A 24,869-nucleotide genomic window follows, 5' to 3' on the forward strand; every position below is an offset into this window, starting at 1 on the left:
AAAAATCATCAGACAGTTGACACCCTCTGCTATTGAATTTATTTGGGGGACAAGGTCTTTTGAAGGCAAACAATTGGTTTTTGCTGCTTGACACTTGTCCCAAGCCTGGGATCTATGCTCTATGTTTATGTGCATATGTGATGTTTGCAGCAAGGGAGAAGAATCCCAGAACACCATTTCGGGTCAAGATGCAATTTAATATTTTTTTCTAAACACAGGCACTGCCCTGTAAGTTAATGGAGTCAGGCACTATTCCTCAAAATGTGTTCTTAGAAAACACCAGCCTACAATTCTGTAGTTTAAAAAGTATGACTCTCCGTTAAAACTACATTTAAATAATTTCTATGACCAACCTGCAAATATTGTTGACTGAGTCTTCTGGACAATGGTGGTGACATTTGCAACGCAAGATCTTTGGACGAGGGGTGGGGGCTGTACTCTCACCATCCTCTTTCTTGGTGCCCACATTTAACTTTCCTGAACTTCGCAAAAGCATGTTATCAAGTAAGTTTGCTGAAAAGAAGAAAGAATAAGAGTTTAAGTATCTGTGGGATAGACCAAAGTCTGCTATCCAAAGAACAATGAGATTAAACAAAATATTCACTATTTATGATACTTACAGATTTAAACATAAAACATGTTTTAATGATTTTGACATTAGAAATCATATAATTATTACAATTATATATGTCTCATATAAAATACAGAAATTCTCATAACCCTTTCAAGATAGCATCCTACACATTAAATTAGAATAGTCGTCCTTGAGTGCAAGGAGCTCAATGAGACACTAGCATATATATTATCTCTACTCCGTATGGTAACAGTATGGGTAAATATTATCATTCCCATCTGCAGAGGAGAAAATTAAGACTTTAAGTGATCTGAACACACCTAATAAATCATCAAGTAAGCATTTAAACCCAGACTGTCTGGTCCCTAAAACTGCCTTCCTACCCATCTCTTTACTTTAGGTATATCATGTATTTTTGAAAGAAATTATTAGAAATATTTAACATTCAAAATTGGGTAGGATGGTGAAAACTTAGTTATCTCTAATATATATCAAATGATACCTCTTCCCTATCAGCTTTTACATGGAAAGTGTCTACCTATTAGAGTAGCAATGGTTGTACATCTTTGATGGAAGACATAATAGTAGACATGATCTCTAGAGACAGATTTTCTGAGGTCAAAATTAGGCTTTACTATTTACCAGTTGGTTGACCTTGGATAACTTTATAAATAATCTCGTTGTGCTCCACTTATCATTAAAGTTGAGGTTATTACAACCACCTACCTCATGTCAACAGCTTAGAGTGTATATGTCACGTAGTAACATATTACTGTTAGCTAATATTATTGGAAGGATCTTTTTTTTTTTTTACTTTTTAAATAGTAAGACGGTTCATTAATACAGGGTGACCTATGACTAAGATGGTTTTCATATTTTTCCTCTTTACCACCACTTTTGAAAAGTAATGAAGCTCCAAAAGGAGACATGCATTAACTGATACCTATGATATTTCAGCCATTGTGGCAGGAGCTCTCATACATGCTACATCACTGCATAAATTGTCAACCTGAGCAATGTTTGATTTAAAATCTCTCTCACAACAAATTGAGCTTGCTTATAATTAAAACAAATCAAATTAGAACAAATTATCTAAAAGATGCTGGGTTAAAACACTGAAAGTCTAGGCCAAAGATGCAATATACTCAATAGCATACTATCGCTATTCTGTTTAGCAATAATACACATGCATACATATGCAAGTGTTAATTTCTTAAACCACAAACTAATGCCTCTAGCCACTGGTTCCATCAGAAAATGAGAGTTTTAAAAGAAGATGGGATAATTTTTGCATGGTAAGCTAATTAGTTGAATTCTTAGTGAAAATTGAAGGGGAAAGCACTAAAGTATGTTAAATCAATTTACCAGCATTTCCTCCAGTCATTAATTCTACATTCATTAGATTCTTCAAATTTATATAAAATGTGCACCTAACTTTCTCTAACAGTTTCTTATATTTTAGCCTAGAGAAGACCTGTAGATGGCCATGTGTATATGAGGAGTTTGTTACATACCAAATCCTCATTCCCTAGGTCTCAGGTGAGCCAAGGGAAGTGAATATTCAAGATCCCATGTGATTGTGAGACAGATCATGTGCAGACTCCACTCTGAGAAACCCGGGGCTAGATTAAGCAAATAATATTTACTTAATCCAACCATATAATTTATCGCAAGAGATGTATACTTTCTCTATACAATAGGACACTTATCTTTAAATTCTAAAATAAATCAAACATATTGTATGTTAGTATCTTATATTTAAAGTCCTTTGTTACAAGTTCGCCTGCATAAATGCCTCAGCACTGCTTGCAATCCAGGTGCACTGGGTGCAGATAAGCCTATATATCACCCTGCCACGCTGGCTTCCTTCTTTTTAAACCTGGCTCTCAATCTTCCTACTTTATGACCTGAGCAACCACAAAGTAACTCAAAGTGATGAACATAAGATATTTAAAACTTATTACACCCTGCTGCATTCATACCAGACCTCTTCTCCTTGAAGTTATAAAACAAAATAATTAAAATTAATTTATTATGCATATGTCTAATTAGCAAGTATGTACCAGGTGCCTTTCCTGATCCAGGCACAGACTGAGAATACAGGGTGAACTAAACATAGGCAGGATTTCCCATTTGGTGGCAAAAGTGGCTAAATGGAATCTTTACACTGAATGGTCTTCATCAGAAAAGGAGACATCTTCATACTACTGGCAATAAGATGTCATTTAGTAAGAAACCTTTCAAGAAAGGATTCAGAATTTCCTCACATTTTAAATTTATTTAAAGACTGATATGAATTTTAGCTAGAAGGAGGTTCCTTGCAATATTGTTTATAACAGCCCATATTTACAACAGGGGATAAGATAGATCTCTAAAAGGAGAGTCACTAAAATGTTGATGTGGAGTATATTTATCAGCAAGAAAAATATTAAAATGTTATCTTTTGTTGGAAAGGGCAGATTACACAGAGTATTTTATTTAAAAAAATTTGAACATTTATTTATATTTGAGACAGAGAGAGACAGAGAATGCACGAGAGTTGGGTCAGAGAGAGAGGGAGACACAGAATCTGAAACAGGCTCCAGGCTCTGAGCTGTCAGCACAGACCCCGACGCGGGCCTTGAACTCACGGACCGTGAGACCATGACCTGAGCTGAAGTTGGACGCTTAACCAACTGAGCCACCCAGGAGCCCCACACAGAGTATTTTAATTATGACATCCCACTAGAATAACAGGAAAAAAGGCTAAAAAATCGAACCTACAATATAAAAGAGACCAGTACAAGTCTGGTAAGCAGAAGGAAAGCAGTAACTGATCTGACAAAGCCAAAAATGCTGATTCCTAAGCCTAAGGTGGAGAAAAATCAAGAAGCAAAACAATTTTACCACTTAAGCTCAAAAAGGTTCATTCAAGAGTGGTACCACCAGTTGCTTTTAGAGGTAGAGTTCAGCTGGGGCACCTGGGTGGCTCAGTTGGTTAAGCGTCCGACTTTGGCTCAGGTCATGATCTCACAGTCCATGAGTTCGAGTCCCGCATCAGGCTCTCTGCTGACAGCTCAGAGCCTGGAGCCTGTTTCAGATTCTGTGTATCCCTCTCTCTCTGCCCCTTCCCTGCTCTTACTCTGTGTCTTTCTCTCTCTCTCTCTCTCTCTCTCTCAAAAATAAATAAAAATTCAAAAAGAAAGAAAGAAAGAAGTAGAGTTCAGTTACCCTCTCTAATTCCCAAAGGCTGGTAACAACATCTCCACCCATCCCACCCCCACATCCCCAACAAAGACTGGAAGAGTAAATCTATTATGCATATCACCGAGATGCCTTATTTTTGTGTTTTATCATCAAGGTGAGGAACTGTAAGTATGGAAAGAGCCCATATGTTCACCATATATATATATATATATATATATATATATATATATATATATATATATGACGGAGTGTTACTCAGCAACCAAAAAGAATGAAATCTTGCCATTTGCAATGTGGATGGAACTAGAGGGTATATGCTAAGCAAAATTAGTCAGAAAAGACAAATATATGACTTCACTCATGTGGAATTTAAGATACAAAAGAGATGAACATAGGGGAAGGGAAGCAAAAATAATTAAAAAAAACAGGGAAGGGAACAAAACATAAGAGACTCTTAAATACAGAGAACAAACAGGGTTGCTGGAGGGGTTGTGGGTGGGGGGATGGGTTAAATGGGCAAAGAGCATTAAGGAGAACACTTGTTGGGATGAGCACTGGGTGTTATACATAGAGGATGAATCACTCACTGGATTCTACTCTTGAAATCATTATTGCACTATACGTTAACTAACTTGGATGTAAATTAAAAAACTAGAAAATTTAAAAACAAAAAAATTTTTAAAGGTGAGGGACTGTAGAAGACTAAGCACAGGGGAGGGGAGGGGTGCCACTTTACTGCAAACATTCAGTGAACGTTTACACTGGCTATGGACTCCTCCCATCCTTTCCCTCTACATGGCTTCCAGAACATGATGCAGCCTGGCTTATCTCTTCTTTACTCAGGAATCTGGCCAGGTCAAAAACAAGAAAATACCTAAAGACAGGGATATTAGAAGTTTCTCAGCGAAACAGCCCTGCAATATTGTCTTATGGTGAGGTCCACTGGTGACAAAATCTACCCAACAAACAGAGTTGGCAGTCAGCATTTATAGTGATCCATTCTCATATGCATATGCCACTAATTCAGGGTCACCAGATATATGAAGAAAACCTCAAACATCAAAAATTGAAAACACACACACAGAAGAAAGCCACTTGGAAGAAACATACAGTGGAAGAAAAAAACTTTAAAAACCTATCATTAATACTGTCATCTTTATAAAAAAAAATACATTGCATCAGTGAAACAAGAATGTGTTGCTAAAAAAAAGGAAGTAACAAACAAGGAACTCTAAAAATATGATTGCCTAAATAAAAATCTCAGTCGGTGAGCTGAGATAAAGATCAGGAAATTTCCCGCAATATAAGGCAAAATACAGAGATGGAAGAGCTCCCTAAATTAAAGCATCAATCCAGGAGATTCAAAACCTGAATATATCTAGAAAGAGAGGCTTGAGAAAATAGAGGGGAGGAAATCATCAAATAAATAGGTCAGGTACAGTTCCCATTAAATGAAAATCATGATTTTCTAGTTTGAAAGGAACCATAGAGCATACATATAGACCTACACCAAGGTATGTTATCATAAAATTTTATAACGCCAGAGACAAAGGGAGGGTTTGTATATCACATATTGTATATGTACAAAAGGTAAAAATAAAAGCGATGAAAAATAAGTGTGGCATTGAACTTTCTACAGCAAAACTGGAAACTAGGGTAAAAAATAGGGTGATGTCTTCAAAATTCTGAGGGAAAAGTGTTTCAGAAATCAATACCTGGGAAAATTATAAATCAAATATGAGTAAAGGAAAATGGCATCGGAAGATTTTTCAAGGTCTCAAAGATTCCACCTCTCATCCACCTTTCTCAAGAAGCTATTGGAGGAGATGCTCTGCCCAAATTAAAGTGTGAAACAAGAAAACAGAAAAAAAAAAAAGAATTTCTGCTATAGGAGACGATCCCACCCAAGAGAACAGAGAAGCATACTCTCAAAATAAAGGTGAAGGTGGAGAGTAAAAGAAAAGATCTATGACTGGACAGAAGGAACAACCAGGTCTGACTAAACTCGGGTCAAAAAATTCTGGGAGACAGAGATCCAAAAAGTTACAATTAACAGAGTAACTCAGGTATTTTAAATTTAAACTGAGAATTTGGAAATGAATTTGTGATGGAAACACAGGAATATAAAGAAACAACTAACATTTAACCCCTATATATATATAGCATAGGGGATGGAAATATGTATGTAATGGGGGAGAGAGTGGTAAAGCTTCCAAAGTGGAAAGTCAAAGGTAATGCCTAAAATTGAATAATCAAGAGGTAGTAGTACAATGATTTATTTAGAGATATGAGAAAAATACCAAAAGAAAAAAATGTAAAAAGGAATAGGTGTAGTCCCTACTAAACAGGAGAAGTTGGGAGGATGCTTCAAGAAAAAAGAAGGCAGTCTCTTTATGTTAAAAGAAAAAAACAGCAGGTTTTGAAATAACGTATCTCATATGAGTCAGACACTTAACCGACTGAACCACCCAGGCGCCCCAGTAGTTGGAGCTATTTAAAAGCATTTGCAATTTGATTCTCAGTTCAAAATAGGGAAGTAATTAGTCTTCTCTCCTGATGTGGAATAAAGAAATCAGTGAACAGGGAAAAACCAAAAAATCAAAACCAAAAAAAAAAAAAAAAATCCACTAACAAGAAATATCCCTAGAAAAATTTCATTAATGGCTATACCACTGGACCTATGAACATTGGCTTGGTAGTAACACTAAATCCACTATGGTTTACCGTATTTTATGTGTTTGTATACACATGTGTGCCTCATTCTCTATTGCAAGCTATCAACAATCCATTTTGAGGTATTTTGTAGAACATTCTAAGTTAACTACTTCAGTTATGAATATGGAAGGATACCTGAATCACTAGCTCCAAGCAAGTTTCATAGTCAAATCCTGGCTCTCAAACACTGGACAAATCAGTTAAGAAACACACTTTCTATAAAAATTGTGAAAATGAAATAGTGCTGCATAATCTTTCTAAAATATTTAACACTAACATTCAGTCAGAATATATGCCATTTTACCAGAAACACATTCCACAACAAAAAAAAAAAAAAAAAAAGGAGAAAAGAAGTATTGATAGTTCACAATAAAGTTACCATTTCTATAAAGTGAGTTAACAGGGGTGCCTGGGTGGCTCAGTTGGTTAAGCAGCAAACTCTTGATTTCGGCTCAGGTCATGATCTCACTGTTCATGAGTTTGAACCCCGCATAGGGCTCTGCCCTGACAGTGCAGAGCCTGTTTGGGATCTCTCTCTCACCCTGTCTCTCTGCCCCTCCTGCATTCTCTCTCTCTCTCTCTCTCTCTCTCTCAAATGGATTTTTTTTTAAGTGAGTTAATAGATAAGATCCTGAATAAGCATGTATGGTTGCATTCATACAATGTAACCTGAACAAGTAAAAATGGTAAGATGATAAAATGATTTCTTTAATTAGCATTATTAAATAAATTAATAGTTAAATGCAAATGTGACAAGTGGAGAGTTCTTCACTTACTTTTGCCAAAATAATCAAATCAAGGGAGGAATTTATGTAAAAGTATGCAAGTGCTACGTAGGAGTCAATTAATCTATGTGTGTTTAACTCCCTGTGACATGAAATTCATTATCACACAATTAACAATATTTCCAATTGTGAGATAAAATTAAAATAATTGAGTGATAATTTGCAGGTTAATAGGAGACAAGGGGGTAGAGAAGCAGCAGCAGCAGCAGAATGATCAAATCTGATTAGACTCATTTTAAAATCTAAGAACATTGTTAAAAAGAACAATCATAAGATCTTTTTCTTGAAGTAAAATTGACATTCAACATTATATAAGTTCCAGGTGTACAACCTAATGATTCGATATTTGTATATATTGCAAAAAGATCATCACAGTAAGTCGAATTAACATCTGTCACCATACACTTGTTAGTTTGTTTTTCTTGTGATGAAAACGTTTAGGATCTCCTCTCAGCAATTTTCAAGTATTAACTACCGTTGCCATGCCGCACATTAAATCCCCAGGACTTATTTATTTTATAACTGGAAGTTTGTGCCTTTCGACTCCCCTCACCCATTTTGCCCACCCCCACCCCCTGCCTCTAGCAACCACCATTCTGTTATCAGTGAGTCTGGCTGTATTTTGTATTGTTTTATAAGCTTTTACACATAAGTGAGATCATCTGTTATTTGTCTTTCTCTGTCTTATTGCACTTAATATAATGGCCTCACTCAATATAATGGACCCATAAAAATCCATCCGTGCTGCCACAAATGGCAAGATTTCCTTTTTTTATGGCTGAATACTGTTCCAGTGTGTATTTATCTACCACATATTCTTTATCCATTCATCTATCGATGGACACTTAGGTTGTTTCCATATCTGGGCTATTGTAAATAATGCTGCTATCAACATGGGGGTGCAGATATCTTCCAAGTTAAGTATTTTCATTTTCTTTGGGTAAATATCCAGAAGTGAAATTGCAGGGTCATGTGGTAGTTCTTTATTACATTTTTTGAGGGGGCTCCATACTGTTTTCCATAGTGGCTGTACCAATTTACATTCCTAACAACAGGCACAAAGGTTCCCTTTCCCCCACATCCTCACCAGCATTTATCTGTTTGTTTCATAACAACCAGTCTAACAGGTGTGAGGTTAAATCTCATTTCGAGTTGCATTTCCCTGATGACTAATAATGTTGAACATCTTTTCATGTACCTGTTGGGCACCTGTATGTCTTCTTTGGAAAAGCATCTATTCAGATCTTCTGCTCATTTTCAAGTCAGATTTTTGTTTTTTACTATTGAGTTGTATGAGTTCATTATGTTTTGAATATTAACACCTTATCAGATACATGATTTGCAAATATTCTCTCCCACTCAGCAAGTTGCCTTTTTTTTTAATGTTCATTTATTCACTGAGGGAGGGTGGGCAGAGAGGAGAATCCTAAGCAGGCTCTGCACTGTCAGCACAGAGCCCAATGCCGGGCTTGAATTCACAAACCATGAGATCATGACCTGAACCTAAATCAAGAGTCTGAAGCTTAACTGACTGAGCCAACAGTCAGGTGCCCCAATATGTTTCCTTTTTTTATTTTGTCAATGATTTCCTTCTGTGTGCAGGAGCTCTTCAGTTTGATATAGTCCCACTTGTTTATTTTTGGCTTTAGCTGCCTTTGCTTTTGGGGTCAGATCCAAAAAATCATTGCCAAGACTAAAGTCAAGGAGCCTATGCCTAGGTTTTCTTCTAGGAGTTTTATGGTTATAGGTCTTAAGTTAAAGGTTTCAATCCATTTTGAGTTAATTTTTGCATATGATATAAGACAGTGGTCCATTTTCATTCTTTTGCATGTGGCTGTCCAGTTTCCCCAACAGCATTAATTGAAGAAATCATCTTTCCCAATTGTATATTCTTGGTTCCTTTGTCATAAGTTAATTGACCATGTATGCATGCATGCGTTTATTTCTAGGCTCTCTATTCTGTTCTATTGATCTGTGTGTCTGTTTTTTTTTTTTTTTTTTTTTGGCTTTTAATTTAATTTAATTTTTTTTATATTTTTTTATTTTTTTATTTTTTTATTTATATATGAAATTTATTGTCAAATTGGTTTCCATACAACACCCAGTGCTCATCCCAAAAGGTGCCCTCCTCAATACCCATCACCCACCCTCTCCTCCCTCCCACCCCCCATCAACCCTCAGTTTGCTCTCAGTTCTCAACAGTCTCTTATGCTTTGGCTCTCTCCCACTCTAACCTCTTTTTCTTTTCTTTTTTTTTTTTTCCTTCCCCTCCCCCATGGGTTCCTGTTAAGTTTCTCAGGATCCACATAAGAGTGAAACCATATGGTATCTGTCTTTCTCTGTATGGCTTATTTCACTTAGCATCACACTCTCCAGTTCCATCCACGTTGCTACAAAAGGCCATATTTCATTTTTTCTCATTGCCACATAGTATTCCATAGTGTATATAAACCACAATTTCTTTATCCATTCATCAGTTGATGGACATTTAGGCTCTTTCCATAATTTGGCTATTGTTGAGAGTGCTGCTATGAACATTGGGGTACAAGTGCCCCTATGCATCAGTACTCCTGTGTCCCTTGGATAAATTCCTAGCAGTGCTATTGCTGTTTTTATGCCCAGTACCATACTGTTTTGATTACTGTAATTTGTGATATACAGTTGGCCCTTGAACAACATTAGTGTGAACTGTGCAGATTTTACACGTAGATTTTTTCAATAAATACAGCACAGTATTATAAATGTATTTTCTCTTATTTATGATTTTAATAATATTTTCTTTTCTCTAGCTTACTTTATTATAAGAATATAGTATATAATACATATAAAATACAGATACGTGTTAATCAACTGTTTATGTTATCACTAAGGCTTCTAATCAACAGTAGGCTATTAGTTTGGGTGGAGTAAAAAGTTATACATGAATTTTTTGCTCTATCGGGGGGTAGGTGGGGAGAGGGTCAGCACCCCTAAGCCCCACATTGTGCAAGGACCAACTGTAGTTTGAAATCAGGGAGCATGATACCTCCAGCTTTGTTCTTCTTTCTCAAGACTGCTTTGGCTATTTCGAGTCTTTCATGGTTCCATAAATACTTTAGAATTGTATGTTCTATTTCTATGAAACATGCCATTGGAATTTTGATGAGGATTGCAATGAATCTGTAAGTTGATCTGGGTAGCATGAACATTTTTACAATATCAATTCTTCCAATCCATGAACATGAAATATCTTTCCATTTGTTTGTGTCTTCAATTCTCCCATCCAATGTCTTACAGTTTTTAGTATATAGATCTTTCACCTCTTCGGTTAAATTTATTCCTAGTTATTTTACTCCTTTTGATGAAATTGTAAATGAGACTGTTTTCTTAATTTTTCTTTCTGGTATTTCATTACTAATGTATAGAAATACACCAGATTTCTGTATATTGAATTTATATCCTGCAACTTTACTGGAATTCATTTATTAGTTCTAATGTTTTTTAATTGAACTCTTAGAGTGTTCTACGTACAATATCATCTGCAAATTGTGGCGTCTTTACTTCTTTCTTTCCAATTTGGATGTCTTTTATTTCTTTTTCTTGTCTAACCACTCTGGCTAGGAGTTCCAATACTATGTTGAATAGAAGAGGTGAGAGTGGGCATCCTTGTCTCATTCCTGATCTTAGAAGAAGAACTATCAGCTTTTCAATTACTGAATATAATTTTAGCTATGGGCTTCTTGTATATGGTCCTTATTATTTGAGGTAAGTTCTCTCTATACCTTCTTTACCAAGAGGTTTTTTATTGATGCATTTGTTGATGCAATCAACAAATGGATGTTGATTTTTGTCAAGTGCTTTTCCTGCATCTATTGAGTTGATCACATGATCTTTATTCCTCCTTTTGTTAATGTGGTGTACCACACTGATTGACTTGTGGACGTTGAGCCATCTTTGTATCCCTGAAATAAATTCCACTCAATCACGGTGAATTATCCTTTTAATGTATTGTTGTATTTAGTTTGTAAGTATTTTGTTGAGGATTTTTGCATCTGTGTTCATCAGGGATATTGGTTCATAATTTTCTTTTCTGGTGGTGTCCTTGTCTGGTTTTAGTATCAGGGTACTGCTGGCCTCATAAAACTAGTTTGAAAGTGTTCCCTCCTCTTCTGTTTTTTTGGAAGAATTTGAGAAGAATTGATAATAATTCTTCTTTAATTGTCTGATAGAATTCACTAATGAAGTCATCTAGTCTTGGACTTTTGTATGTTGGGAGGTTTTTATTTACTGATTAAGATCTTCTTAATAGCAAGTTCCCATTTGAGAAAAAGGGATAGTAAGAAACTGGACTGTTTTATCTACTGTTTTCATTATGAAAAAAATTATTTAAAAAATCACTTTCATATAAAGCCATTCTAAATTTGCTCAAAATCAAACCAGCCTCACAAACATAAGCCAGACATTTTCAAACATCTGAAGCAGCAACTAAGGCATAAAAAGCACAATTATATGTATATAAAGAATAATGATTTTATAAAACCATGAATTTAGCCAGATAATAATAATGCTAAAATAAGAATTAGAAGAAAACACAAAGATATATGTGTGTGTGTGTACACACACACACACACACACACACACACACATATATATGATAAATGTGAGCATTTAGATGAACAAAGGAATAGCAATAATGGAGATTTATCCCAAATATTAGATGTCTAATTAAGACAATTGTCAAATTTTATTTTACATATTTTATTATATTTATTATATTTTTAGTATCTCTCCACTTGAAAAAGGAGAAAGGCAGACTTTAAGAGACAACAGTGTTTGATTTAGTCAGCTAATTCAAATAATGTAAGATCTTTATTAATTAGGTCCTCATTTTACTTGATTATGTGTTAAATTTTACATAAAAGATAATCAATGAAAACAACTGAAAGATTATCATTAAAGAAACATTAAGTACAATTTAGTACATCATATTTTCTAAATCAACAGGTGAAACCATTAAAAATTTTTTCTACTAAGGAAAGCTAAATAGTGAATGACTTCTACTTACGTTGAATAAAATTTCAACAAAAGTGATTATTTCTTCTCAGTAGATTTCCAGTCAATTATGGCTTTCATAGTTAGTAACAGAATTATAAATAAACCTGACAGAAAAATGTAGGGGTAGGGGGGCAAATGGAAAAGCCTGACTTCTAGAAATTTCTTAGAAGTAAATACTTCACTGAATAAATTACTCTTTAGAAGCTCATTCCATTTTTCACTTTCCTTCCTCCCTCCTACCCTCCCCTCTCCTCTGTGTCTGCCTCTCTAATACCAATCTTTGCCCTAACAGTATGAATCCAGACACTTCAGATGTTGTCTGCTTGACATAGCTGGTTACATTACAGTTAATAAGGTAGTTAACTATCCAAATTATGATGGTAATAAAAAGTAGGGCTGTAAAAACCAATCTAAAATTAGTTCTCATTTTTTCAGAGGACCATGAGATCTTTAGAGAGCAAATGAACCACAAGATCAGTTCAAGACATGTTTGTGTGTGTGTTCTTAATGAATTACAACTAAATTATGTTTATAATCCTTACGATTTTCATACCTAAGAGAGATTTATTCCTTGCAAATTAATCAAACTTCATGAAGTAACCTAATGATCATCATATAATAATGTGACTTCCATTGAATTACAAAGTTTAAATAGGAAGTTATTTTTCTTGAGTATCTTGATATATATATGTGTATATATATATATATATATACATATATAATAGGTATATAACATATTACAGTTATATATATATGTTTTCAGCTACTTTATAGATTTATATATAGCTATATACAAGTTTTCTGTGGTATCTCTTCTTGTATAAGTTAGGAAATAAGGCAGTGTTACAAAGAGTTTCTTTAAGGTACTTATTTGGAATCAGTGGACAATTAGTTTGTAGCTTGGTATAAACACCATAAAATAACTCATTTTTGATGTATGTGCTTAACAAATCAATTATTTAAAATATTTCTATATTATTTTATATTATTGTGTACTCTTCCACATGATTTTTATAGAAAAATGAAACAAGATTTTTACAAAAACTCAGAAAACACAGAAAAATAAAAGTAAATGTAAAAAATGAACGTACAATAGAACTTTCCAAGAGATAAATTTTAACTTCCATATTCGTCCATTATATTTTGAAGTATATTTTATTATATTAATTTTTTTCTTAGTAACATTCTTATCCCTTCAAAATTATCATAAATAAAACCGTTTTAAGTTTGTGATATAAAAGATGGTTTCATACGTCATAGTGAAGAGAATATCAGAATCCACTGTCACGTTAAACCATAGAACAATCTTTATGAACAACATAGATAATTAAGGACACTTAAGTTGCAAAACACAAGGCACTGAGAATTGGATTAGATTCTTCAAAATTCACTGTCAGATGACATCTGATTATTTTGTGCCGCAGAATCTACTAGTAATTTGTTTTTCTTTCTTCATTTCTTTTTCTTTTTTAGCTTTCTGCATATCTCAAAAACTAACAAAATTCTAAGTGTCTTCACTGTTATACCCCATCTTCACCAGAGGGCAGGCAGGAGCAAGAAGAGAAACTGAAATTCCTATGAAACAAGTTTACACTTCAAGTATCTTGGGTGAAAAGATTAGTGAAGAAACATTTGAAAGCACTGAACTGGCCAGTATTGCTTTGGGAATGATCTATTCTATTCCTTTCATGCTGTTATGATAATAAATAATGTGAACTAATGTCCATTCCCTTTCTCAAACAAAAATACATTGGTTAAAAACAAAAGCTTATGATAAGCAGGGATAAAATTTGAATCAGAGCTTACAAATAATATTAATCTTTAAAATAACTTTAGTGATCTCAAATAATAGGTTTAAATAGATAACTAATTTTTATTAATTTTTATTGTCTTCATTTAAACCTTGAATCCTTTAACTCAGTTCAGTGACTTAATTTACTGTCTAATAAGCTAATTCAGTTCAAAGGCCCGACCTCAATATTCATTGCCAAACCCTCTTTTATTGTACGAAGCCATTTTCAAATAAATTTTCTATGTTGTCTGCAACAAAGACTTAGGAAAAATATATAGGAACAAAACGAAACCCAGTCACCAATAAAAGGGATATGTGCCTAAACTCTTAAAAGCAATCAAATACAAATACAATTCTGATTCAAAAATACCAAAGCAAAATCATATATTTTAAGGGAAGAGTAGACTTTCTCTTATTAGCTGTAATGTTATCTGCACATGGAAGCCTTTCTCCTTCAAGAGTCTCAGAAGTCAGAGGAGAGAGGGACAAGGTAAGATTCCGTGGTGAGTTCCTGAGAATACTATAGAGGGGGATGAAATGTCAGATGAGAAATCGGTATCAGGTATGGTCACCAGGCAGCGGGCCCAGCCTTGACCAAGACAGAGGATGAAACAGTCAAAACAGTTCAAACCCAGATCCGCTATTCCCTTGCTCTCTGCCCTTTGCTAGTCACTTCGCCTTCACGGAGGAGCAGCGGCACTCACTGGTTTGCCATAAAGACTGGATGAGATATTCCCAGGAAAGACCTGCCATAGTTCCTTGCAAGTAGAAAGAGCGAATAATAGTACATCACTGTCATTTGCTGTGCTGCGTAAGCTTATTTTTCAATTTTTATGTTCATTCTTCACCTTCTTCTTTCTCTACCTCAATTCTTTTGTTCCTTTTCCCCACTCCTTCATCTCCTACATTTTTGTTTTCTATTTTTCTTTCTTTTTCTTCTCTCCCCATCTTCTTTATCTCATCCCGCGTTTCCCTTTCTCTTCAATTCTCCTCTCTTTTGCTTCATCTTACTTACTTTTAGTTTCCCTTTCTTTTTAGACTCATCCCTGTGAGCAAAAAGTCTTTAAAATACAGAGTTTTGGGTTCAAGAAACATCAAGAATTTGTGCAAAGCCAACTACTATATTATTAATTTTCCTTTTTCCTGTTGTGCATTAATTATTTAGCAAATAATCATTAAATCCATTCCATCATAACACAATGGCCCAGAACCCTTGAAAAGCCCCCAACAAAATGACAATCTTGCTGCTGAGACAAATCGACTACATGTGGAACATGGTGAGACAAATCAACTACATATGGAAAACCATAAAACAGTATATGAAAACAATCAAATAGATGTCATAATGCCACATGTAATTGTCAAATATAAGTAAGTCCTAGGTAGGAGTGCATAGGAGGGAAGATTACTATGGGTGGCAGTAATGAACCAATATCTCTTACAGAAAACATAAGCACAAAAACCAGGGATACTGACAGGTTTTCGTTTCAGTGGTTTATTGTTGACACTGCTGAGTAGGTTAAGAAAACATATTAGTTTAAAAACGTTAGCGATGTGCTGGTTCTCTACAGGAACTAGGGCTTTTATCACAAAATATTTCTACATGTTTCCATTTACTGGCAATTGTTTCTGTTTTCACCATACTCACACATCCACATTACCACATCACTCAGGTTCTGTAGGATAATCATGTTTTCAACATTTTACATCATAAAAGCCCTACCAAGAAATCCCAAAACATCTGGATAAAAAGTGAAAGCGTCAATCACATAAGTATTTTATTTTATGGGATGCTAGATTATGATTTGAGCAACTCACGAAAAGATTAAATATTACATAAATGTGAACAGACAACATACATATTTATATTTATGTGTTTTGTAGGTAACTAATGCAGAGTTATGAGCCTGAATAAACACAATAATTGATTGTAACAGAATATACCTCTTTGGACGTCACATGTATACTTTTTGAACAACAGTTAACCTTTCCCTCAGTTTTTAGTATGTTTTTGAACTTAGAGGCACTCAACCAAATGTTCACATAAATTAAAAATCTTTGAAAATAGTAAAAAATACAACATGGTTATAGGTATCTTAATAAAAGTATTAATATAAGAAATAATGAACTTGACAAGCAAGTGACCAGTGTTTACAAATTAAACGTCAATCTATATCCGTAAAATAGCATAATCACTGCTGATGGGATGAGGTAAAAATTAAAAGCGTCTCTGTATTTTATCTCTGTTCAAAACCAGATTGTTGGAAAAGAAACCGAACCACAGCCCCCGTGACAACAATGTCAAAGAATCAACGTGGACTTGGCAGATTTCCACACCAGGCGTTACAGTTTTATTCAGTGACTCCTCTCCGTGCTCTGCTATAGCAAATGCTGAAGCTTATCAAAGTAGATGTTCAACTTGCCACCCCACCAACACTTATTCTGCAGCCTCATCAAGGCCAAGACTGCTTGATGTATAAAACTACTCTGAACAGACTCCTATAAAGGAGACAAGTGACAGAGTAAGTTTTAAAGTTTTAAAGGCAGACAGATCAGAAACCAAAGCACCATGTTCATGCTATTCTTTTTCCCCAAAGGAAAAAACCTGGAAAGCATTTAGGACCCCTTTGTTTCCAATCATTTCTATAACCTCTAATTGGATAACTGCTAAGGATACCTTAATTAAGGTTCATATTGACCTAAAAATACAAATATATTGCTATTTCAAATGTTTAAATATTTGAGGCATGAAACATAGAGACTATACATATACATTTTTTTTAATCTTAACTTAAAATTCACTATTATCAACTACTATCATCACCAATAACTTTAAAGGTTTCTCTCTGGTGAAACAATATGGAATAATGGTAACCAACAACAGAATGTATTAAGACAAAATCTGAGCACTATAAAGCCATCATAGTTTTCAGACAAAAACTGTACGGAAACAATTGTTCAAAATCTACAGTGCTATCTACATGACTTTGTTCACATGTATGTGTTATGCTGCATAAAAAGGATTTCTAAGATAGATACCAAAACTGACATGAATACTAAAACATATTTGCCCTCATTTCTGAGTGCGTATTTACCTCGCTAAAATAATTCATAACCTACTTGATCAAAAGGAAGTGATTTAGTAACTACAGTTTCGAAACATTCATTTGTTTTAATACTTAAATCATACTTTTAACACAGTTTTGCATTTTCTAAAAACCCAACTTGGAAGAAAGCAACCTTGACCTTTATAATCTATGAATTTAGAGTTACATGTCGGAGCAAACAGAAGAACTCCCGATGTCGCAACTACGAACAATTAAATTACACCACAAGGTGTAACACAGCCACAACGCTGGATTTTAACCATGGCAGTGTTGGAAAGTGTGGAAGGATAAACACACACCCCCACTGCAACACATATACTGCACAAAATATTTGTAAAAATTTTAGGAGTCTAAAAGTATCCTAAATTATATACACTGCTGGGACGGCTAAGCCAAACCGCGTTTTCTTGACATGTGATTTTTGTGCATAAAATTTTTGAACCCCTTGAACTGCTCTATTCCACCGTCTATGCCAAGAAAGATTAAGTCCTATCATTTTTTTAATTTTTTTGTGTGTGCCGGCATTGGCTTAACTGGTCTTGCTAACACTTTTTGGAGGGCAAAAACAGGCTCTGCAAGATATAAAGCTTCTCCCACTACTCACTTTTGATTTCTGTACGCTTGATAGATCGTTGCCAGGTTCCCTGGGATGAGACATGAGGAGGAGGCACAGAATTGCTAGGGGTTTCCACTAAAAAGACCAGCACCGTAGGCAGCACTAATCCTGCACCTGTGATGTGTTATTCAGCAGTTAAGAAATGCAGTCCAGACTGTGGCTGCCTAATACAGCTCAGCTGTTTTTTCAGTCCTCCCTTTGATTATAAGCTGGCAAGACAGATTATTCCAGTCAGGCATTGAGCTATGTTCAGGATACATGGCATATGACAGTGGAAAGGTAAAAGAGAAAGGAAACCTTAGAATCAAAAAAATAAATAAAAAGAAAAGAAAAAAAAAAGCCACTGACCACAGTGTATTATATATCATTTCCAGATGGTTAAAAGCTGCCTCTGATTATAAGCAAGGCAGAAAAATATAGGACATTTAAATATCTAGCAATCTATTTTTGATACTACCCTTCTGACACTCAGAATGGTACCTAAATGTGCAACCCTTAAATTTATTTTAAAATAAGCACAGCTTCACAGATTCATCAGCTATGTAAACATTTTTAAGTCTTTCTTTAAAGAGGTTTACCAATCCTAGAAGTCAAATTCCTCTTATAATTTGGAACCTTTCAAAATGTTGGGAAAACTGAAATCCAAATGCATGCCCTTAAGTTTTTCTTTTTATTAAACCCACCATATCATTTGGCTTATTAAAATTTTTGATATAAAATCTGCATTTGAGACACAACTGTCTTATTCATCGTCTATGGCTAAATGAGCATAAAATATTTGTTTTAACCAGCATGAAATTACTAGTAAGTCCAAATTGATTTAAGAGACATGTATTGTCTGCAAGGCACTTTGATTTCACCGAGATGAAGAAAAACATGGCCGCTATGCTCAGGAGCCATAAAATCTAGTAGCAAACAGTGGAATGGAAGTTACTTTCTGTTGTTGTTCTGGTGCTTTAGTCATAAAAGGGCTGCTGACCATTCACTCACACCAACGCTCACACTCCATTTCCTTTTACACTTTATATAAACACAAAACCATCTGGCCCCCAGGCTACTATCTGTGCCATTTTAAATAAATAATCTAAAAACCTTATCCAAAAAAACAGATACCCTTTCCTAATAGCAGATGGTTAAAAAATAAAAACAAAAAATTCATTTATATATACGAGAAGAGATGAAATGAAGAAAATATATCCATTTTAAAATGTAAATGAAATTTAAATATATGCATTAAAGAAAATGTTTAATATTTTATTTTTTTTCATTGATTAAATACTTATTACCTGCTAAGCCAAGCAGTTTACAAAAAAAAAAAATATTTCAAACTCTCTATGATATATATTAGGAACAGCAGAGTAAAAAAAAAATTCATGTGTCCATAAAAACATTCCCTCTAATCATAATTTGACAAGTCATAGAACTTATATTCAGAGTGTGGTGTTAGAGATACTAGTGCATTTAGAGTTCCAAGTAACACTCTGAGGCCAGCTGAAGGAGGACCAAAATTTAGGAGGTATGCCACAACATGTTCTATTAACCTCCTCCTAAACTATTCCCATAATCCAGTTTGTGCATCAAAAATAAAATAAGATGGTTCAATTGGGTCCTGGGTATGCACATGACTAGCAACATACAGATGATATTTTAAGGTGGAAATTTTTTTTTTCTGAAATTACACTTAATTGGCCATTAAAATAATGCTGAGATTTTGAACCACCATCCACTTTGCTTTGATTTATAGGAATAAGGTTGCCAAAGGACAATCTTGTTGACTTTTGGGCAGAAACACTGAGGAAAGATCTGAACTGAGGCTATGTTATTACAATGATTGTGTTATCTTAAATCTGAGTATGGCACACATTGGAACATTCTGGCCTGATACTGCTCAAGCTGTCCTTCTTTTGATAAACAAATGGCTTAAGTTTTCAAAACATTCTCCAAGAGCAATTTTATTACTTTTATTTTTTAATTGTATAAAGCCTAGTAGACTCAGTGGCCCAGACTCTGAAAACGCTTACTGATCTTACCTTTAAATTTTCTTCCTTTGCCCTTCTTTATCCAATTTGTATCTCCTCATTTATGCTAATAATGTATGTACCCACATATTATATTCTAAGTCCACAATGTTTCCTTCCTCCTCTTTAAAATAGTTACAAGTGTGAGATCTTATGATACACAACCAAAAAAAAAAAGAACAAAAAAATCTGAATACACAGATGCTAGATGAAATATAATTACCTCTCATAAACTCTTTCTTCAGATGTTTCAGTATTATAAATTACATCAACAACAAGGGAGATATATCTATGTGTATTATATCTTTTGCTCTGAAATATTTTGATAAATTGGGCATATGATCTTGAAGTTCAGAATCAGACTAAGGAGGTAAGAAATATATACTTACTCATGTTCTATTTAAGCTACCAAAGTGCTCCCAGAGACTAGTGATACTAGTATGGAAGCAAAGGACAGTGGCCCTCTCTTAGTTTAGTTAGAAAGTTGTCCACATTCACAAAGAACATATGAGATCAAACAAAATATTTCGCCAAAATGTAAGAGTTGGTATTTCAGCTATTACGGAACCATTCTCAATGTTTACCTATGCAATGCCCTATTCTCTAACTAAAAACCCAGAAAATAAGTCAGTATGGAAGTTCTAGCAAGAATTATTATTGTTTAATGAATTAGAGATTGGTAAAATTTATCAACTTGAACTAGTACGGCCAGCAGGCCTGTTGATCCTCACTAGGAGCAAAGTCTCATAGAAGTTCTTTGTTTTAGGGGCGCCTGGGTGGCGCAGTCAGTTAAGCGTCTGACTTCAGCCAGGTCACGATCTCGCAGTCCGTGAGTTCGAGCCCCGCGTCGGGCTCTGGGCTGATGGCTCAGAGCCTGGAGCCTGTTTCCAATTCTGTGTCCCCCCCCCCCTCTGCCCTCTCTCCCCCAAAACCAAAAAAATATTAAAAAAAAAAAAAAAAAAAAAAAAAAGTTCTTTGTTTTGTTTTGTTCTTTTCCCTAAGGAAAGAGTGTGATGTTCTTCCAGAATGAATAGGCTGCATTTATGATAAATGATTACTTAATAATTAAAGTTATTTATTTTCTTTCCATCTTCCTTGGCAGACAAAAAAATATTTGCTTTAATCATTAAAACCACCGTAGCCACTTGGTAGTAATATGAAAATTTGCTGATGACTCCCATTCTTTATCATGTCAAACAGCCTGACCAGTATAGGATTCAACTTGCGCTAATTATTAATTAGATAGATGATCTGGAATAAAACAAATCCCTCTAACAGACACTTCTGAAATATTTTCACTCCAGTCTTTAGAACACAGCACTTTGTGACAGCTTTCATGCATGCTAAAATTGTGGTCAAGGTAACATAGTTCTCTTCCAATTTCATACCAATAAGCACCAATAGGCTTATCCAATAGGCACTATCCCAAAAACAATCCCCCCACCCCCCAGCTCTGCCAGGCTCTTGCCTTTGTTGAGTTCAGTGTCTCCTCACTAGCAAGAAAGTCTAAGCAGACAGATCATTAGTTATGACATGTAGACGCTAGCTGATAATGTTGACTCACTTCAGGAACTATTAAACTATAAACAGTGTGCTGAAAGCCATTTATCTGCATTTTAGGATAAACAGCAGAAGCTACTTAATTAAATGGATTTCAAGGAATAAGCTGCTAATGCCAAACCAAGTGACCTTAATTTTGAAAAGAAAAAGCTGTGAACTTTAAGAAAAATCAATCTAGGGTCCCAGGGACACTGACATAAAAAACATTAAACATTTTATTTTATACCTTGAATAGTAAAGATATATATCATAATGTATTGTAAAATGCCAACTGCTTCAGTTACCAAAGTTATCACAGTGTGGTTCAAGTTCAAAGTAAATTTACTGATAAATTGATCTTTTCCCTTAAGTGACATTTATAGTAATATTAATGTTGAATAAATGTATGTTTATCAAGGGGAGCTTTACCCATCACTATATCAAGGGTAAAGTTGAATTAGAGGAGTTTTCTTCGTCAGCACTATTCCTACTCACAAACAATTTAACTATTTGGAGAGATAATTTCTAAACGATTCCTTCTGAGAAAAAGGAATACAACCTGGGTGCTATTTTACATTTATTTACACTTATGTAAATATATATACACACACACATATATCTACCTCCAGCACATTAAAATGCTTTAAGAAAAAAATCCATCACAGAACCTTGGAGGTTTTATTCTTCAGTTGTCTAGAAGGACAGAAGATAAATCAAGGCCCTCACTGCAAGTACCATACACAGGTAAAACACTACACTTAGAACTTACTTTTCCTACTTGCCAGAAAACAAATCAAAATCTGCTCTTTTTCACACTCCCAGATGTCAGAAGCTTTTCAAAACAGTTCTGAGGTCAGGGAAGAGAACACACAGGTGTGCATTATGTCAACTACCGAAAGCAACCGAAGGTTAGCCTGGAATCTGATCCCTCCACCAACACATTCTTGTGGGCATTACAAATGCTCCCTGCAGGAATATTACACTAATGCTGACTAATTTTTAAAAACATCCCAAATCTCATTAGATCGATTCCTTAGCAGTATTGTTCACAAGCTTCTCTGCTAGTAACAGCAAACTCACCACCGCCTCTTCGTAAACCTTTAATGTTTTCTCCAGTATCGCTTCTTCCGTTCCACTCTCACTGACCATAAAACAGGTTCAACAACAATAAAATGTTCAATATCAATAGACGTAAGTTCACGTCATATCATGATAACTATGACAACCCACAAAAAACTTGATTGAATGTTAGGATATCGGTGACAAATGCTTACGAATAACTGGTTCACATTAATGGCCATTTTTGCATTGGGAAAACCATTCTATATTTTGACTGTGGATGTAACAAGACGGAAAGAGAAAGATGGCAGTAGTGTTTCAGATCTGAAATTACCAGTGCTTATGCTAAAAAAAAAAGTGTGCCTGGCGGTTCACAACCTCTATTAAAGACAAACAGCAACTTAAACATGACACATTCTTAATTTCTTACAAAAAGAAGTGGCCAGAAGGATACTGTTGCCATTAAATGACTAGGTTCCAATCAAGATTGGAAAAATTCTACCTCCCAGTAAAATGACCTAACAGCCACAGATTTCTGATTATGTTTATTAACGACCCAGAAAAATCACATCAATTTTGACTTAAAAATTCACTGTCAGTCATATTTAACAGTCACTCAAAAGATTCAGTATTTATATAACCCTTCATCTTCCCTCTCTCTCACACACACAACCCACACGTGTCCATAGTGAGGATCCACAAGTAACAAATTATTGCCACAAAACCTGTCTCTTCCTGCCAAATGTTCCTGGAATTTTCCAAACCTCAAAAATGTCTCACTACTGAATAAACTCCCCCAGCTAAGGATCAAAAAACCAAAACATTTAAAACATTTTTTTCTTTTTCCCCTTCTCAAGACCATCATCAAATGCCTAAATGCTGATGCCCCAAACGAGAGCTAATGCTCAGAGCAGGATGCTCCATGGCACCCTCAACTTCTGCCACAGTGTTGACAGCGGTTGATATACTTACTTAGAAATTTCATGTCTACACACGTCAAGTTTCTCGGCTTGACTTTTCTTCTTAATAGCAGCGAACTCAGAGGCCTTCATGAACAATATTCTACAATGCATGCGGAAACCAGGAGCAGGGCTCTCTCTACTCGAGTGTACGTGCAGAATATGCTTTTTTTTTTCCTTTTCAAATTCACTTACAGTACAACGTACTGCAATACTGGTTTCAGAAGTAGAATCCACTGATTCATCACTTGCATATAACACCTGTGCACATCATAACCAGAATATGCTTTTTGATCTGAGATCCTTTTCTGTTTTCCTTTCTCAATTTTTTTTGGTCTCCCAACCCCCAATGGCTTCTCAAAAACTTCAACATTCGTAAAGACCCAGATGTCTCCTTTCTTCCTTCCCACTCTCACTGTGAGATAAAAAACACCAGGTGTAAAATGTCCCTGTTTGTCCCCCTCCAGTCAACACACCCCCCTCCCTGCTCGTGAGCTTTCATCCTTGCTCGTCATCCCAGGGGAGCCACCCCAGCATGTCTGTTGGGTCCTCACCTCTTCTCACAGCCCCAGATGCACAGCCAGGATGACAGTCTCTCTCACGGAGGATGGTTTGCCATCATACGTGCCTGCCTGGGTTATAAGCAAAGAGTAATTTGCTCAGTCTAGATCAGCCCAGCTGAAGAAAGGTCTTGGGACAAAGAGAAAACGAGTGTACGAAAGAAAGGGCAAAAAACCCTGAAAGGAAAACTTGATGTGCTTATCTTGTGCCTTTAAATCAAAATGTAGTAACTTATATACAAAACACGTAACCAAGCACCAATTCTTACAATAGGCGAAGTCACACGTGTAACAGGATAACTAGACTCCAAACAGGTGTAAGAATCATGAGTTCTAGCCCGGGCTATGCTACTGACTTGGAAATCTCCAGAATGTCCAGAGAAGTTTATTTAAAACACCAGCAGAGTGATGATTCACCAAGAAGGCGTCGGCAGTAAACACAGGTTCTCAGGACATGTTTGTGTAAGGAAGACCGATGAATGAACTAGATCACTAGCAAAGACTCAGCCAAACATACCTGTCTAGATTAGAAATTTAGTGTGAAGGAAATGACCCTGAGTCAACACCATAATATGGTAGTGCCACACACTGACTGCTTTTCCCATAATTGCATTCCCCGGATGAGTAACAAAGAGTGATAACAGGTGTTTCTAAAGAAAAGAATCATATGCAGCAAGAAGCAGTGGTTGCTCTGGTAACCAAAATATCGCAGACCCTATAACAGGTCTCACTACTTCCACCTCTATCCCGACCTAATAAAGAATTTGGGAAAAGGACATATAACCTCCCATTGCCTAAGATCGTAACTAGTCATGGACATGAAGAGTAAAAATGAATCCAAGTTGCCCGGCTACAAACACAGGAAACCATTCACACCACACACACACACACACACACAGAATCGGGGTATGGATGTAAATAGGAA

General features: G+C 35.4%; 1 protein-coding gene across 19 annotated transcripts in view; it reads right to left on the reverse strand.

Annotated features, from left to right (window-relative positions):
• Window positions 1-24,869, reverse strand: part of BMPR1B (bone morphogenetic protein receptor type 1B) — a 414,391-nt gene that overhangs the window by 45,343 nt on the left and 344,179 nt on the right. For 13 of the 19 annotated variants that reach the window (XM_040478105.1, XM_040478031.1, XM_040478113.1 and 10 more), the window contains one exon: window positions 354-513. In XM_040478105.1, the coding sequence (XP_040334039.1) occupies window positions 354-468 (115 nt within the window). In that variant the 5' untranslated portion in view covers window positions 469-513. Of the gene's footprint in view, window positions 1-353; window positions 514-2,088; window positions 2,216-17,797; window positions 17,997-23,938; window positions 24,145-24,869 lie in introns of those variants that run through there. The other 6 variants (XM_040478120.1, XM_040478066.1, XM_040478155.1 and 3 more) reach the window with 5 other exon arrangements.

This window comes from Herpailurus yagouaroundi, unplaced genomic scaffold (assembly GCF_014898765.1).
Source record: "Herpailurus yagouaroundi ecotype Mexico unplaced genomic scaffold, PumYag 28, whole genome shotgun sequence".
NCBI classification, from domain to species: Eukaryota; Metazoa; Chordata; class Mammalia; order Carnivora; family Felidae; genus Herpailurus; species Herpailurus yagouaroundi.